Source organism: Parasteatoda tepidariorum, chromosome 5, assembly GCF_982258835.1.
Source record: "Parasteatoda tepidariorum strain Cologne lab strain chromosome 5, Ptep-v5.0, whole genome shotgun sequence".
In the NCBI taxonomy this organism is placed as follows: Eukaryota; Metazoa; Arthropoda; class Arachnida; order Araneae; family Theridiidae; genus Parasteatoda; species Parasteatoda tepidariorum.
The window spans coordinates 121,322,487-121,342,479 of record NC_141759.1 but is presented as its reverse complement, the minus strand read 5'-3'; the positions used below and the strand labels follow the sequence as shown (position 1 = coordinate 121,342,479).

The 19,993-nt window shown below is 27.8% G+C and overlaps 1 protein-coding gene across 1 annotated transcript in view; it reads right to left on the bottom strand.

Moving 5' to 3' along the window:
• Positions 1 to 1,317: 1,317 nt before the first annotated feature.
• LOC107449561 (uncharacterized) overlaps positions 1,318 to 19,993 on the bottom strand; it is a 147,422-nt gene continuing 128,746 nt past the window's right edge. The window contains exons 10-13 of the mRNA XM_087162975.1: positions 15,205 to 15,351; positions 11,430 to 11,595; positions 5,342 to 5,444; positions 1,318 to 2,360 (exon numbers count right to left, since the gene is read on the bottom strand). Of these exons, the coding sequence (XP_087019101.1) occupies positions 2,328 to 2,360; positions 5,342 to 5,444; positions 11,430 to 11,595; positions 15,205 to 15,351 (449 nt within the window). The 3' untranslated portion in view covers positions 1,318 to 2,327. The remainder of the gene's footprint in view (positions 2,361 to 5,341; positions 5,445 to 11,429; positions 11,596 to 15,204; positions 15,352 to 19,993) is intronic.

Genomic DNA, 19,993 nt, shown 5'->3' with positions numbered 1-19,993 from the left:
ATTAAAAATAAACTGAACATTTTAAAACAAAAACTTTTTTTAAAATTGATTTCGATAAATGAGGCTAGCTTCATTATATATCAGCTATACTTAATTAAATATTCGAGCAAGCAATAATCTGTGCAAAAATTCCATTTCAATAGGGATTTTTCTAGCAAACTTAATCAATTTTAGGGAATAATCTAAAATGTACAAAAACTAGGAGAATTTTTATTAAACCAGTAGAACAGGAGAAAATGGCAAAATCCAGTAGTCTACTGGAAAATGCAGTAGAGTTGGCAGCTATACAGTAATAATATTTCATTGGTTTTGGACCTAGAATTGCCATTAGAATGCATAAGCTCACGAAAGACACAAATATAAATAAAATAAGGAATTTCACAGATTTTACAAACCAATAATTGCTTCAGGCAAACTATTACACAATCAATAAAATATTTCATAAACAAGAGATATTATGTTATTTTTTAAAAATAAATAAAGAGAAATAAAATACATAAGAACTATTGCACTAATAATTACAAATTTCAATTCACTTACAAACTATTCTGTTTGTATATACATATTAAATGTGATATAATATAAAATATATTATGTTTATTACCTTTTCTAATATCCACAATTTCCAGAACAAAGATATGATATTCATTTTAGACAGTTGTAGCATGTTTTTAAATAACATGTCAGTAAATTTCAGGATAAAAAAAAAATTAAAATAATTTTTAATTAACTTAAAAATTCTCATTCTAAGTTAATAACAAAATTGAATATCTCAAATGAGTATAACAAAAGCCTACTAGTATATGATTACCCATTAATTATCTAAATCATATAAAATGCTTATATGTATGAGTTACAAAACCAATGAATTTCCTTTTCTCGCATTGGCAGCAAAAATCAGAAACAAACTGAGCTATAAATTAAGTAGAAATAAATAATTAAACTTAAACAGTTTGCATATACAAACAAACAATGTTATATTTTTGTTTTAATAATATTTAATTTTAGACCAATGATTTAACTATTATTGAATACTACCTCTGTTTCTACCAACTTTGTTATTATACTACTTTTTTTTCTTCATTTTCTAATCTTTTTCGTTTTTATATATTTTATAAGTTAGGGTTAAAATAAAGGCTTTAAAACTGTTGTAGGTTGAAATTTAGCTCTGTGAAGCATATTTTTAGAACTTTTATGGAAATTAGTAAGAGCAGGGTTTCCTATTTTAGGAATATTACAGTAAAACCTCTTTGGAACGATCACACTCTGTTCCACAGTGAAATGGTTGATCATTAATGGAAGTGGGTCGTTCTTACGGTTTACCTTTATTATCTTCAAAATGCTATCAAAGGTATGTGATTTTTTCGTAAACAATTTGAATTTCAATCAGTTTAATTTTCTTGCTGCGGAAACGCCACTCGTGTTTGGTGACATGAAAACCGGATCGATGAATAAAATTTAGCATCAATAAAAATGACCCCTACTGATATAATTATGTGTAAAAACAAATTTACCAATTATGATTGGTTGAACTATTTTAAATAAATAAACAACTATGTTTTTTTTAAAGTTTGAATTTAATTGTATAACATAAAAATTAGTTTGTTTTAAAAATGAGAAGATAAGAAGATGTTTATTCATTTGTTTGAGAGGCTCAGTTTTTTCTACCTAATTTAACTTTCAACTCTGAAAAACAAATCATTGAGAGTGTCATCTTTAGTGCACTCTGACTGCAACATGAGATTTTTTTGATCTCTTTTAGAGATTATCAAAAAGAGCCCTCTAAATAAGAGCCACTCAAAATTATTTTTTTGCTGCAATATTTATCTGCGTTACCTCACTAGACGGCATTCGATGTAGAGGTGGTGGCTGTCAGAGGTTCTGATGGTCACTCTTAAATGTTTTCTTCAACACAAAATCTATGGAACAAATTCTCCCAAAAGTAGAGGTGGTCTTTCCTGGAGGTTTTACTTTACTTGTTTAAATGTTCAAGCAGAATTGAAAAAAAGCGATTTATTGAGGAATTACCGCAATTTTAGAAAATTTTCTGAAGTAAAAATAGAAAACAAAGATAATTCTTAATTTAGTCTGGAGAAACTGTCAAAATACAGAAGTCTACTAAATTTTCCACTATAATTGGCAGTTATGCAATTTCCTATTTTTGAAATTGTAGGCATTTGGAAAAATGTTTGTTTTAGAGTATCTTTATATCGGTATAAGAAAAACCTTAAAATTTTCTAAACAAATATGAATGTATAGCATTTTAATTAGAGAGCATTGCCAAAAGAGCACTGCTTGTGGTATGAGCTGTAGCTGTACTCCAAATGTCAAGACTCCTTTATCCTATTGTCCACAGGAAGCTGAAATGAAACCAAAAGTTTAAAATTTCATTATATTAATGTTGTGATTTATTACAGATGGTATAATAATCAAAATATAAAATGGCGGTTATTATTTCTTTTTAGTTAGGTATTTAATGTAAGGAGAACTCAACTGTTTCGTGATTCTATTGGATTCAAATTGTAAGCCTAATCATAACTTTCCTGTTGTTTTCAGATTAAATGAATTTCGTAGTTTATATCTATAAAATAAGCTTAACCTTCACTTTTTTTTCTCATTTTTTTAAAGTAAAGGTTACCACTGTCTTCGCTTACTTTCTTTGTGGTTTATCAAAAAATTTACAATTTGAAGAACAGCTTTACATCTTTGAAAAGTTTATAGAGTTAAATAAATTAAGGATTAAAAATCAGAGACTTTAATCAGTCAAAAAAACATAAGTGATCAAACAATGATTGAGGAAACATGATTCGGTTTTTTAAGGATTAGAGTTTTTGATATTAGAATTTATACAAAATGAGACAAAAGAAGAAAAATTTCCTTTCCTATGATTGCTTCTTCTCTTCAACAAGACATACTGTAATAAGTAGGAAATAACTGTAATAGTAATGTTAAGACCAAATTAAAAATAGAGACCATTTAGACAAACAGGGGCATACTAGCAGCACTGAATATAAACTTCTTGAAGGATACGAAGACAAAAGGAAATTATAATTTCCACCTCAGGAGGAAAGACTTACACAATAATGATAAGTCGACCTAGGACACCTAGGATAAGAAAGGGTGTGTAGACAAATATCTCAACAAAAAATAAGCACCTTTAAAGTACTTTTTAAGCACTCAAAAAATATTTTTAAGAACTATATATGTTAACAAAATGCAAAATAATTTTCAAACAGATTACATGATCCTGATAAAAAAACTAGTTTCTGACATAGAACTCTTTTTCTTGATTATATTAGCCGTTATAAAATAATCGAGAGATTTTTCGCTTCGATATCATAGGGTGAAAAATGAAGCCTGAAATGGATAATACAGTGCAAAATGCAACAGAGTTGCACACGAGAGTACAAAAATCTCACCCAATCCAGCTCAGTTGATGCACATGCGAACTCCCAAGTATTTCATTGAATGTGTAACACGATTAGTACTATCAGACGTTACAGACCGATGTTACACCGAAATGGATTGTGGTTGAATGAATTGTGAAAACGGAGAAAAGAACAATGCAAAAACCACGCTTTTGCATGATACACAGCAAAATTCAAAATGGTAAAGAAAAAATATCTCACATTAGAAAAGGCAAAATTGATGCCCCGTTGCTGAGTGATAGCGCTTTGTGCTCCCGGGCCAGAGTTACTGGGTCGATCCTCGGCCCGTGCAAGGTTGACCCAGCCTTTCATCCCTTCAGTGGGTCAATAAATGAATACCAAGCATGCTTGGGAACTAAATACTGGGTGTTCCATGTTTGGCTGACCACCTAACCGGAACATCTGCTTCTGCACTCCAGAGCCTAAGGTCAAGAAAACTGATATGGGCACAGTAGGCCTTGGCCCTCTATGTTGCACCACTGAGTTTAGTTTTTTTAGTTTTGAGAAAAGGCAAAATGAAGCAATTTTTAAAAACACCCCATGAAAAAAGCACCTATAAGGGCTTTTAAAAAATGAAAATAGAAAATATGCACCTTTAAGCACTTTTAAAAAACGCTATGAGCCCTGATAAGAATAGGTGGTCCTGTCATTCACAGAAAATTTTAAACGCTATTGAGCAAATTTGAATAATTTTCTGGAGACTATTGATTAATGGAAAAATATTTGTTTTGAAAGTACATCTAACATCTGTTTTTGGTTTGGAACAGGGTTGCCACTCAAATCTGGAAAAAAAAATTCCCTGTGTTTTCCCTCTACATATTATACACAACACATTAAGAGGAAACACAATTACTGCGCTCTTTACTGTGAGCTATATTGGGCTAACTATATTTATTAGTTTTAATGGCTGGAAAAACTTAGAGAGAAAAAAAGGAACAGCTGAACATACTTAACCTCATCCTTTACCAATTGTTTTGAAAAAAAAAAAATGCAAAAAATCAACATATTTTATTTCATTAATAAATACAACGAACTAAAATAAAACATAATACACACGTTTTAAGTTGAGATTTGAATTTTTTTATGCGCAAAAAACATTTAATTAACCATTTGTTTACTATCGAGCGGAAAAGGAAAAAAAATGAAATATTAGTCTTTGTATGATAGTTTTTAAAACAGCACAAAATGATACTTTCCAAACATCAGTGAAGTGATACACCATTATTTCACCCTTTCTTTTTATGTAAATTCATCAACCATCGCATACGCAATCGCCCAAAACACGTGTGTGCAGTCCCACAAACAAATGCTGACAAACTTCCAATCACAGCAGATTATTATAATTTTTTTTGTTGCTTCCTGTCCAGTAAAAACGTGATAAAACAAAACGTACTGACACATTCTGCGGTATGATAAATATTTCTAATATATCTGAGTTAACTGTGGATAATCAGGAAAGCGGTTGAACATTCGTAAATGAAATATCATCATTAAACATCTCATAGATTACACTTTGAGGGGTCGCCATTTTTCAAAAGAGGAAAACAAGAATTCCCTGAATTTTTCCAGTTCGTAAAGTAAGAATTAAAATTCCCTGTTATTTTAGGTGATTTTTAAAAATTCCCAAGCTTTCTCTGTGGAGTGGCAATCCTGGCCTGGAATTAAATCAAACAGAATTTCTTTTACTATTTTAGAATGTTAATTCAGTATTACAATGGGTAAATAACATTGAGTCTATAAAATGGTGTATGGGATATTATAATGAAAACACAGTAAACTAAAGAGCTGTATATGTATTATAATGAAAACACAGTAATACTAAAAGGCTGTATGAACCAAATTTTTTTTTTTTGGACAAATCATTTAATATTCATTCAAACAATATATTCTGATAGGTAGATAAAAAGAGTTACCCTTAACGTTGCGCAGCATAACCAACTTCTAGCCGTCTGCATGACACCTGCTATCAACCACTGATCCGTAGACGGATCAAAATACTCAACCGTGTCATGATATCTGAAATCATTACTTAATATTAAAAAACAATATTACATATCATCAGAGTGATTAATATATATATATATATATATATAGATATAAACATACAGTCCCCGGCTAAATAATTAGACGCACTATAGGATTCTGTGCAAAATCTCAATTATCAGGTGATACTATACGGCAGTGTTTCCCAAACTTACGACTTTTGTGTACCCTTTCTAAATTTCTCTGTGTACCCTTCTTTCTGGTAACGCTGTGTACCACTAATTAAAAAAAATGAATGTATTTTTTACTATAAAAAAATTGCACAAAAGTTAAAAATCACAACTGGCTGTTGACACCACTCATTACTAACTGTCAACTCTGCAAAAAATAGTCAATTGAAAAATACTTAATCGTAGATTTTCATTTCTAGCTTTGTTTTTAAACAAAATTGTTCGAAATTTTGGTTTGTTGCAAGATATTTCGCATAAGAATGCGTACCCCCGCTAAACTGTTCCCGCACCCCTGGGGGTAAGCGTACCACACTTTGGGAAACACTGCAATACAGCATTATTGTTTTTATGCTGCTGAAACCGGTTTACACTTGTTTACGTTCAGGTATCAATGGGTTAACACTGAATACATTAAAAATACAAATAGGAAGTGTATAAAAAATCTCCTGAATAAAAACTCTTTACAAGCATGTTTAAATATAAAAGTATTGCATATAATACTCGTGCAAAACATGTAATTGTTAAAAAACTACAGTGTGTCTAATAATTTGGTCTAATTATTATAGTAAACTAATATGATACTTGACATAATAAATATTCTATATTTATATAATATATCCAATCGTCAAATTTAAATTATATATCGTCTAATTTAATCAATTGATACACGAACGTAAACTGATAACTAAGATTTTACATAGTAACTTATAGTCAGGGTTCGTGATTTTTTTGATTTAAATCAGATTTTTTTGATTTTTATTCAAATACACTGTAAGAACTTTAATTTATGGTTAAAAAAATTATAAATGTTTAATCAAATTAACTTAATATTAAAACTATATTGTAACAATATTTTAGAAGCTCTAACTAAAATAATTTTTCATTATAATACATGGTTTTGAATGCATAGCAACCATTTTGAAACAAATGCATGATTAAAATTTAAAGACTAGATGAAATAGAGAATTTAAAGAATACTTCAGGGGTCTGTTTGGGTTTTTCTGAGAGGTACCTATTTTGTGAAAATTAAAAATTATATTAAAAAATCAACACAAATATAGTAAAAATATGGATTTATTGTTTCTTATGAGACACAAAAATAAAATTTTAAGAAAAAGTATTTTGTGTGATTATTCTATAATTTTTCCTAATGTTGAATTTGTAAAGGTACCGGCTTGGACAGACCCCTGTGCTTTAACTATTAAAACAAAGTTTCAGTTAGCAAACCATAACTTTGATTTAAAATTGTGATTTCATCTTTTTTTCTCTTGATTTTTAAAATGACAAAATAAATGTAACAGACTGTGTTTATAAATGTAGTCATTCATCAAAAAATGAATAAATATTTAATCTATATATTTTTATATTAAAATATTCATTTTAAATTCTATATCAAAATAGATAAGTTAAGCTAAAAAAAAATTAGAAAATCTATGCACTCATTGGAATTTTTTTTCACAAAATTTCTTTATAGAAAATCAGATAATGTCAAAGATACTGTAAACATATTATGAGAAAAAAATACCAGTTAATAACCCTACTGCATCAAATAGACTTCAAAGAGTTTGAAAGGGAAGAATGACACTTCATTAGGAAAAAAAAAACATCTGAATTCATCAGTCCTTTTTTTTCTTTTTTCTGTTTTTGGCATATTATGGTAATTTCTTTTTAATATAACCTCAAGCTTCAGAAATATACATTTTCCACGAATAAAATATGATGTAGATTTTAATTCACGCTTTTTCATTCAAAAGGTAGAATTTTAATTAACATTATTTGTATTATTTTTTGAAAAAAATTCATGTTTATTAATTACTTTCTACAGCTATGCAAGTCTATATTAAGACAGCATTAAATATTTACTTTAATCTGTACTTTCAATCTCAAGAATCAAAAGATTTTTAAAAATGTAATTTCAAATGTGCTGGAATTTAACACACACCAAGAAATTAATTTCGTTAACTAAAATTAATTAATGCAGCAATTTATTTAAATTAAATTTTAATACTCAGAAAAGAAAATAATAAAAGTATCAATAATTTTAAACACTGTTTTATAACTTTTAAAATCAATATATATAGATAAAAAAAATTAGTTGATTTAAATCAATGATATTTTAAAAAAAATCACTTGATTTAAATCATGATTTAAATTGTGATTTAAATCAAGCTGATTTAAATCAACGAACCCTGCTTATAGTGCGTGTAATAAAATTCCTGCAATAATAATCATAATAAAAACAATGTGATTAATTTATTTTGATTATGTTGTCGTTGACTTACTTTTGATAAGTACTTAAATTGATTCCCTATTTAATGCATTCATAAACCCAAAATGTTTCGAACCTATCAATACGAAATTTGCAATCTATCAAAGCATGTTTAAATCTATCAATGCAGAGTTACTGTGGTTGCATAATAATATACCTTCAGTGTTTCACTGTTTTTAAAGAACCAGCTAAATTTAAACTATGATTTTAAAGTGATATTTTAAGTTTGGTTTGAAAACTATTAACAAAATAAAGCAACAAACATATATATATATATATATATATATATATATATATATATATATATATATATATATATATATATATATATATATATATATATATATATATGTAATAAGCGAGACAACAGCCTCTATGTTATCCCGCCAGATGTCGCTAGTCTGAAGGAAATGCATAGAACTTTCTCGATGTAAATGAGGAGTCAGTTGGAATTGTCTGTTGAAGTAGTTTCTAAGTGAAACGGGTAACCTTAGTGGTTAAGAGTCTAGATGACTATATTATTAGTTAAATGAAATTTGTTTCTGTGTGAAACTTGGAACCTGTGTGGTTCGATCCTGTGTAAATAAATGTTTCTGTGTGAAACTGGGAACCTGTGTGGCTCGATCTTAATTGTTTAAGAGTCTGTGTGACTCTTAATCATTATCATATATATCATTAAAGATATATAACTCATTAAAGATATTAAAGATATCTTTATATTAAAGATCATTAAAGATATATAAAGATATAATGATAATGATATATAACTTATATATATCATTAAAGAATAAGCATAATCATTAAATGTCTTGATTGACTTTATTAATGGTAACCAAGGCATTTACATATATATATATATAAAAATATAATATATAAAATATTTATATATATATATATATAGCACAATAAATAAATACAAAAAGAATAAAAAGAAAAAAGAGAAAAATGAAGAAAATTAATAAGCTTACTATATATATACATATATATATGTAAAATTTCAAAATGCAGAGAAAACATTGAAAAAATTACAGACAATTACAGAGCTCAAAAAAATTTACAAAAAAATTTCTTCTAAATTTTTTGAATGCTCCTCACAGTATTGTATTGATATATTTTGCTTTGGCTATATTGAAACAATATTAGAAAGCACTCCTTTTTGAGGATATAATCGTGTGAGCTGATGAAAAGATTATATCTTTTATTTTCTGGATTTTTAAATTTTTTTTCTTCCTTTTCTTCAGACATTTTCCCCCAGTATTTTTATTATTATTTTTCTTTTCACTGTTCGGTAATTTTTTCCATGTTTTCTCTACATTTTGAACTTATTTTATGAGTTCTATTTACTTGCAGCTTAAGCGCAGTAAATAAAACTTATTGTTTTTCTTAATTTTCTTCGTTTGTTTCATTTTGTATTTATTTATTATGCTATTGTAATGTGTTGAAATAAGTTATCCAGGTTGGAAATAAGTATTATTTACTATATCTTTTTCATATTTCCACAACACAAACAAATATAACAATCAGACAAAAAACGAAGAAAAGAAATAAAATAAAAATGAATTCCGAGAGAGAAAATGCTCAAGGCAGTGTTTTCACTTCCCATTCTCAGATAGAACTCTCCTCGCCAAATGGCAATACTCACCAAGATTGGCACACACAGCTCTCACACTGTATATATATATATATATATATTTATATTTATAAAAATTAAAATTTTTTTAGGTTGATTTTCTACCATAAATTTTTGTGGAATACAATCCCCAAGTCATTGAATAAATAATCAAGTATATAAAATTGATTGAAAAGTTTTCATGAGTGGTTGCCAAATTTTTATAGCTCTAAAAACGTTTCTTTTTACCAATAATTTCAATTTGATTGTCATTTTACTATTGCAGTGAAAATGATTCTCAGAACGAGCAAAAGGTGGCAGGTATGTACAGTGACGTCAATTTGGGAGGCAGTAATAATGCAGTTACTTGATAGTTCAAAAAAGATAAAATTCTGTTGTGAGTGATTTATTTTAAATACTGATGTTATGGAATCAAATTGGAACAAACATTCATTTTATCTCACAAGACCAACTGATTGTGGATACTTCAGGAGGGAAGGATGTGCATAAAAGTTATTCCTAACATAGGTAAGAAAACAGAAGGTCATCCACTGGTATTACTAGATCAGGATGCATAGCCAAATCTTTCAACAAAAATAAGCATCTTTTAAGTACTTTTCAAGCACTCAAAAATATTTTTAAGCACTATATGCATTAACAAATGTGAATCATTAACAAAACGCAAAAACTTTACATGATTTAATAAAATAACTAGTTTCTGACAAAGAACTCTTTTGTTGATTATATTAGCCACCATAAAATGATCCCGAGATTTTTCGGTTCAATATCAGAGGGTGAAAATGAAGCCTGAAATTGAGAATATCTTGCTAAATGCAGCAGAGTTGCACACGAGAAGGCAATAATCTTACTGAACCCAGTTCAGTAGATGCACATACGGACTGACAAGTATTTCATCGAATATGTAACATGATTAGTGTCCTCATACGCTATGGACCGGCGGTACGCCGAAATGAATTATGAAAATGCTGAATAGAACAATGTGAAAAGCAAGTTTTTGCACAATGCGTGACCAAAATCGACATGGTTAAAGAAAATGTCATTTTTGAAAAGGAAAAATGAAGCACTTTTTAAAAACATCCAATGAAAAAAGCACCTTTAAAGGCCTTTAATAATAAGCACCTTTAAAAAATAATCGAAATTAAGCACTTTTTAAAAACACTATGTACCATGCGGATATATTTATTTATTCTCTGCTATTTCCATGGGTGCCACTCCAAAAAAAGAGAATTCTTTAAGACTGAACTTATTTTTTAACCAAATAATTCTGTCTAGTGTTACCGAACTTTTGAAATCTCTCACTGTCACCAAAATTTATCTTTCCTTCATAATAGCCTACTATTAAATCAATCATTTGGTTATTTTTTTTCTCCTTTATTTCATGTTTCCTTTTAGAAAACAAAAAATAACAGCTAACCTTGTATATCTTTTTACACCCATTACTGAACGACTCACTTTTTGCTGAAATTATTCGTGTCTCTATTTTTCACCTCATTACTTATATTTTGTTCTAGCACTATCATTTCTTTCCTTTTTAATAATCCAACAAGTCAATAGGTTTGGGGTGAGAAACAGATTCAGAAATATTCTACACTTTTTGTTGACACAAGCAGATGTTCAATCCATCCCATTTATCAGGACTTTAAGAATAAGGGTGGCTGACAGATTAATACAAGTCCTGACACCATTCTTTCATTGTAGTGTGACATCATTACTAGATCATTTACATTACATTATTATTACTAGATCATCAATAATTGTAACAATGTTTCCATTAAAATGTACTCTTTCTTTTATTATTTTTAAAAACAAAACGCGGATACATTTCTAATGAGAAGGAAAATTTAATTGATAGAGTCCCCAGGACTGATGTATTATTTGAAAGAGATTACCTGTCCCATCCTTCCTCCCCTCCGCACACGTAGATCTTTCCGTCGACCACAGCCACCCCAGGTTGATATCTCCTCTCCAGCATGGGCTTGCAGAATCTCCACTCATTCTTCACAGGATCATAACACTCCACTTTATTCGTGTTCTCTGTCGATGCATGCCAACCACCTGAAATACATTATATGAACTACCTGTTTTTTAAGAGGTACCTATTTTGTGAACATTTAAAATTACATTAAAAAATCAAACCAAAATAGGGTAAAGTTAGAAGATATTTTGAAAAATGGTCACATAAAAATAATTTATGACTGGTAAAGTTCTATATATTTTTTGCCATATATTCAAAAAATAATTTTGCTATTGTAAAATTTTGGGCTAAAAATTGTATCCATATTTCAAAATCCATAAAAATCATTCTCCATTGTTAAATTTCCACTTGAATTTAATAAAATCATACATTTAACAGCACTAAAAGTTATTTTTATTATTAGAACATTTTCAACTGGGTCATTCAGATAAAAGTTTCAGAAAAAGGAGGGAGAGCTTCGTCGTTTCATTTTAAAGAACTCGGCGAAAAAAAGCTCGCTTTGATAGGATCGGTTAGGCTTACCGTGTTGCTCTATCCAGATCAAACACGTGCTACCTTTTTGTAAAAGACAGCTGGCAGAAATACTCCTCTTTTTCATAGATTGCAACGAGATCGGGGTTTGCATGAGAATCTACCTTTTTATTTGTGAAACTAATGTTTTTCCTAAAGTTGAATTTGTGAAGCTGGCAATAAACGGTAGTAAATTTACCCTAGACAGACCCCTGATGAATGCCAAAATCACTTTATTTAAGAGGACTTTTAATAGAACACTGATTCTCAACCTTTTTTTTTGTCGCGGCACACTTTTAACGATCTCGAAATTTGACGGCACACAAAGAAAAAAAATAAATGTAAAAGTTGTTGACTTACCTATAATACAATGTCTAGAATAGTTTATGAATTTTGAATGTGAAATAAAATAATGTGTACTGCAAAAACAACAGTACGTTTATTAAGGGCTTCATTACAAATTAACTGTTTTTTTTTACTATTTAATTAATAAATAGCTTGTTTTTATAGTTAGCTTGTTTTTAAAGTTATTAATTGTTATAATACTTTTTTTGTGTGATTACTTGTTTTTTGCTAATTATTAATTGTTAGCTTGTTTATTTTTGCTAGTTATCCTTTGCTAATTTGTTTTTATAAGTGCTAATTGCGCAGCTTATTTTAGTTGTTAGCTTTTATTTCTTTTTGCAAGTTAATATTTAATTCGCCTTCCTTTATTAATTAATAATTTTAATAGTCATTTTATTTCTTACTTATTTCAACATTTTATTTTATTTTGTAACTTTATAACCGTCATCGAAAGGCTCACCGAACTTTGGGTTTAAGACTACTCGTGTTCGACTCCGTAGCCCTGTCATTTTTGAATCTATCCAGAAGACAAGGAAACTCCTGGATCAGTACCCCCAGAGGTATTGATTTGTTATAGAAGCACGGAGGACTTTGTGACTCGGCAGATATTACGTGCATCAGTCACCCTTTACGACACGGGGAGTCTTCGACCGGCGGGGATCGAATCCACATACTCTTGGACGCGAGCCCAGTGCCTAACCCACCAGGCTATCCCAGCCCTAAAATGCTACGATTGTCAGAGACAGGACTATCGTCTGCAATTGTTTACGTATCGGAATTATATGCGCCAACGAAATAATCAGCAAGGTTAATAAAAGGAAAAGTTTTTCTTCAGCCGCTTTTGCAGATAAATACAAAGCACGTTTGTGAAATAAAAATACAGATTACGGAATTGCATTGGTATCAATTTAAATTCCAGAGAAATTCTAAAATGATATTCTTATAATTCTAAAATTTTTTTGATTTGATTAGGATACGACCTGGCATGTTATGAGAGATACTCTGCTGCGCGTGTTAAATGTTACCTTTTTTATTTTGGAAAAAGAAAATAATAAGCATATTTAGTTTTTCTTTCTTTGCTTAGAATGGAGATTCAAGGCCATTCCCTTAATGCAGAAGAAACTTTGCAGTTGTAACTATAATATGTGAAAACAAAATATAAATTATGTCCAACTACACAATCAAAGTATTTACTTTCGTTTTTTGGTAAATAAAAAGTTCACATGATATATTTTGGATGTGAGCTTTGTATGTTATTTTGAATGTTGGAGTCAATGATTTAAGGAGGGTTCATTAATGATTTTTTTAGGGGGGGGGCAGTAATTCAGTGCCCTAAGAATGTTCAAAAAGAAGGTGCACACCTCTTGTTTCATAAATTTTTTGTTGCGACTCTAACAGTCAGAGCTCTCCAAAATCTACCATGTTGCAGCAAAAGTGTGCATGAATATATAGAGGGGTAATTTTGAGTCCAACTCAAAAATCCTGAAAATTTCTTGAGTAAAATAATGAATGAAGCATTTCAACAAAGAATTAATATCTTTATAAATTTAAATCATTGATATTTTCAAAACATGAAATTAAATAAATTATGCTCTCTAATCACATTTATTATTCTACCAGAAAAAATATTTACAAATGAAAGAGATTCCAAGTATAAATTTTAGTTCTAATATTTTTTTAAATAAAATATACAAGAATTTTTAAACATAAATGTGATTGATGATTTCTCATAACTTCTAGACCTTGGATTTCCGGATCATGGTTATCGAAAAATCTGGAAATCCGTTTTTTTTTTACGGAGCACTATCATTTCTGTAAATAGTAAAATTACGGTGGTTTTACCTCATTATGTGAGATCGTCATCTATCTAAAATTTGTTGGATACGGATGGTCATTAAGATTAATAATAAATGCTTAGGAGAGCTTTATTGATATTTATCCTGGTATTGATAATACTTTGCTGTCTTGCTAAGGGAGTCATTTACACAGCATGGAATAGTGTATAGTTATTTATATACAGGGTATCTGCTACATTTTAGATTTTCAAATCCATTATTTTCCATGACTAATTCCAAGAATTTTTCATGACTTAACGAAGTTACTATTTTTTCCGACAAAAACACAAGAATAAATTTTAAAAAGGCATTATAACAACATGAATTGAAATGATAGGTACATAACCATAATTGTTATATTCTGCATCTTCATATTTATAGATTTAAAACTTAATAGCAATAGAATAGCCAAAGCAATAAAATAGCAAAAAATAAATAAATACAAAAGCAAATAATTAAATACAGTCAGATGTAGTTACTAAAACTTGTTTTATTTCTTCTTAAAAGTAAGGGAAATATAAAAAGTCCTAATAAGAATTTTAAATTGATAAAATTAAAAATTAAATAAATAATAAATAGATAAAAAAAATTTGATATCATGGAAGTTTAAAAGATAATTTGCTCTAGAAACGATGTTCCTTCTTTCATTTTTTATAAGAACACCATAATTTTTAAAAAACAGGAGAAAAACATTTTATATTTTAATAAAATATAAAATGTGTGGGGATTTCGTTACAAATTCAGATGTTTGGAACACTTTGAAATTGGAAGATAGGGGAATTTCATTTTAAAAATTAGATTTTTTGGCACCCTAAATCCATGACTTTCCATGATTTTTCTTAAAAAAGTAGTTAAAATCATGACAAATTTTGTGCAATAGTGAAATCCATGACTTTCCATGTGTGCAGATACTCTGTATATAATGGTTTTGTTTTTTAATTGAACAACTGAGCAATTATATTTGTAAGTAAAGCAATTTATTGAAAAGTAGGTACTGACCAATAACATAGATCAAATTATTGACAACACAAGCACGGGCTCCTGATCTAGCGATCATCATATGGGCCATTTCTGACCATGCATCAGTGAGTGGGCAATAACGATGAACTTCATCAATACCATCACCATCCTCAAAAACAGCTCCACCTATAAGTACAATAATCAAACATAAACAGAAAACAGATTTTTTTTTTTTATCCTTGAACATACATTCTGTGGTTATATTCCAGAACAAAATTCTGCCTGCTTAACAAATGCAAAAGTAAATATAATTTTCAAATTTTATTAGTATTCCTTTATTGCATTGACAAAATACCAATAATAAACACAGAAGCAGTGACTTTTTCTCAAATTACTATTCTTATTGTTCATTTTGGTTATCATGCCACAAAACTTAAGGTATAATCAAGATTTTACTATATCAAGAAACATACTAAAAAATTAAAACTATCGCATATAAATAGAGTTCGTGATTTTTATTTTATTTAAATCAGATTTTTTTGATTTAAATCAGATTTTTTTTCTTTTTTTTTAAAATACACTGTAAGAACTTTAATTTATGATTAAAAAAACTTTATAAATGTTTAATCAAAATTAAATTAATAGTAAAACTATATTATAACAATATTTTAGAAGCTCTAACTTACTGAAATAATTTTTCATTATAATACATAGCTTTGAATGCAGAGCAACCATTTTGAAGCAAATGCATGATTGAAATTTAAAGACTAGATGAAATAGAGAATTTAAATACTTCAGGGGTCTGTCGGGATATTTCTGAGAGGTACCTATTTTGTGAAAATTTAAAACAGAATTTGTGATAATTAAAAATTATAATTAAAAATCAACACAAGTATGGTGAAAATATTAATTTATAGTTTCTTACGAGACACAAAACTAAAATTTTAAGAAAAAAGTATTTTGTGAAATAATTCTACCATTTTTCCTAAAGTTGAATTTGAGAAGGTACCACTAAACGGTAGTAAATTTGGCTTGGACAGACCTCTGTACTTTAACTATTAAAACAAAGTTTCAATTAGTAAGTATTAATTCAAAGTTCATTTAACTATTAATTCAAAGTTTCAACCATAATTTTAATTTAAAATTGTGATTTCTTTTTTTTCGTGATTTTTAAAAATGACAAAATAAATGTAACAGATTGTGCTTATAAATGTAGTCATTCATCAAAAAACAAATGAATATTTAATTCTATATCAAAATAGATAAGTTAAGCTAAAAAAAAGGACTATTTGGAATTTTTTTCACAAAATTTCTTTATAGAAAATCAGATAATGTCAAAGATACTGTAAACATATTATGAGAAAAAAAATACCAGTTAATAACCCTACTGCTTCAAATAGACTTTGAAAGAGTTTGAAAAGGAAGAACAGGGTGGCCACTCAAATCAGATTTCAAATTTTCCTGATATTTCCAGGTTTTCCAGGTAAAAATTTTAAAATTTCCAGGTCCGTGTTTTTTTGCTCATAAAGTGTAGGACATGTACAAGAAAAATGTCGTTATTATAAAATATTTTATTTAAAAAGTCATTTTTTAAACATATCTTGAAAAAAAAATTTTTTTTTGACAAGATTTTGTTTTTTAATGTTTTGGTACAACATTAATTTTTAAAAAATTAAGACACGGGGAGAAAATAATATGCTTAGCTCGTAGGATATACTACTTTTATTGAATAATTTTTTTTTTTTAATGTTTTACTTTAAGTAGTATCTGCTCAAAGTGTACCTACAAAATGGCAAAAACAGAATGACCAATAAAACCTTGGTTAAGTATTGTTTAATATATTTTCATTAAGTAAAGGAAAACCGTTTCAGGTGATTATATATCAATAAATTTTTATAATTACTGTGGCTCCTAAAAGTGTTCCCTCATTTATAACTTTTATTGAAATAGGAAATAAAAATTCATTTATTAAAATGAATACTTAACAATGGGTATTTGATAATAAAAAGTGTAATCTATTATTAGCAAAACTGCACGGAATATTTAAAAAACAAAGCAAAAGTTAATTTTTAAGATATCAATAATCAAATAGTAACAAACATTTTACCCGACGAAAACCATTGGACAGTTAAATGTTTTCGGATTTCAGAATTAAAATTATCTTCAATTGCTTTAATTTTTTTTATTTAATTATTATTCATTTAATTTTTCATTCATTTTTTTGCAATTTATTATCAAACTTATGATAGCAAAATTATATTTTAATTTTTGCTTATTAACTTCGTAATATTTTATTATTTAAAAACGGCTCGTGGTCCTAATAAAACAATAGACCAAATTTGATTATTTGTCATCATAAGAGGTATGCACTGTGCAATGATAAAATGCATAAAAGGAGGACTTCATATCAGAGATTAAAATTATAAAGTTTGTGGAAAAATTCATAAATTCGCAATAGAGTGATGCAAAAATTTCTGTAAAATTTCGTAAAAATTATTCCGAACAAATTTCTCCCGATAAAAAAAAACTAGTTTATATTTACAAACTTATAAAAGCTATAGTAGATGCGAAAGGAAACTACTAAATGTTAATTTAATGAAAAATTAGAATATTTACTAAAACAGATTTTTTTTTTGAAAGTGCACAATGGCTTTTGTGGGATAAAGTTTTTGTCACTTTTTGATGATTGATTTCTTCAAAATAAATTTTTCCTTTGTTTTTAAAATATTCCATACAGTTTTGTTAAGATTAGAATACATTTTTTATTATTAAATATCCATTCTGAAATATTCATTTTAATTAATGGATAGTCTTATTTCATTGAAAGTCATAAGTGTACCAACACTTTTGTTTGTGAGTCACTGTAATTACATTTCAATATAAAGCTGCACTGTATACTACATTATACTGTATTTTATCTTACCAGTATTTTAAAAAAATTGATTGATAACATTTTCTCTAAACCAATATCTCAAGACAAATTTTTAAATAATGTTGCTCTGAATTAGCATTTTTATTTCCAGAGATTCAAAATACAAAAATAAATGTCACAAATGTAAAATTGTCTAATTTTTTGTTCTATACTCTAAAGAAAAAAAATAGATAAAATTCTTTAAATTTTACACTTTTTTGATTTTCTTTCCTTACTAGTTTATATTTAATAAATTTAAAGAATTCCAATCCAAGCACGCAGTTTTTTAGTTTAGTATGGTTAATTGTCTTTGTTTTAACAACAAGAATCTTGTACAGCACAGAACTAAAACACATAAGTTTCGTTTTCCTTCTTCCGACTAAACACATATGAATAAAAAAAATTATATTTTATGTTTATACATCATATTTATGATTCCTATACATTCCTTAGTCTTTGTCAGCTTTTTACTGATAACTATACAATTCGAATTTTGAATTAAAAATCAAATATTTATCAACAAGCAGTAAAATTAAATATTAATATATAGTTAGTTCTAAAAAAATCTTTCTTTTTTAAATTAAAATATATCATAAAAAGTAAAAATGAAATAGAAAAAATTAGCATTAATGCAACAATTTGTAGACAAACAATGATGTTAGCAATTGTAAAAAAACTGATTTGTTGGTTTGGTGAAAAAAAATAATTTACAGATTTCTTTGAATGGGAGTACAAAAGCTTTCAGAGAAAGAGTGCAATATAAAATCTATTATTAATTATACACAACTAATTTTTGGATATTTTTATAAAGTTAAAAATGCAAAAACATTTTGACTCATTTTGTCAAAATAGAAAAAAATTACCATTAAAGCATCGAAACAAACTTGAGCCATAAATGGCTTAAGTTTGCCCACGGACAGAATTTAAAAATAGAAGCAAATATCCTAACCCCTTCTTATACACGTCCACCACAATCTTTGCGTTTCCTAAATTGCGCAGTCGCATAGTCTCCATAGGGATCAAAGATTTCTACATTTGTTTAGCAACTATGGGAGAATTTTATGTGGCATTCTAGTTTAACAGGGTCATAATAGAGCAAATTTTGATGCAAGCAAAGTATAACTAAGTTGATAACATTTTAACTGTTTGGAGACACATTTCCGTCTAAAAAATGTGGGTATAATGGATGAAATAATTTACATTAAGAAAATTAGTAAATAATTTAAATTAGTGAAATTAAAAAAATATCTAAGAAAAAAATTTCCAGCTTTTCTTTAAAACTCCCTGATTTTTGCAGGTTTTTTCCAGCATAAAAAAATTCCCTGATAATTCCAGGTTTTCCAGGTGGGTGGCCACCCTGAAGAATGACACTATATCAGGAAAAAATATCTGAATGTATCAGCCTTTTTCTCCCCTTCTTATTTTTGGCATATTAGGGTAATTTCATTATAAAAATAACCCCAAGCTTTAGAGATGTACATTTTCCACCAGTAAAATATAATGTAGATTTTAATTCCACACTTATTCATTCAAAAGGTAGAATCTTAATTAACATTATTTGCATTATTTTTAAAAAAAAATTATATTTATTAATTACTTTCTATAGCTATGTAAGTCTATATTAAGCCAGCATTAAATGTTTACTTTAATCTGTACTTTTAATTTCAAGTATCAAAAGATTTTTAAAAATGTAATTTCAAATGTGTTGGAATTTAACACATACCAAGAAAGAAAGTAATTTCGTTATTAAAATTAATTAATGCATTATAAAATTTAAAACACTTTTTGTTAACTTTTAAAATCAATATATATACAAAAAAATTAGTTGATTTAAATCAATGATTTTTTAAAAAAAATCATTTGTTTTAAATCATGATTTAAATCAACAAACCCTGCATATAAATATATTATTTTTCA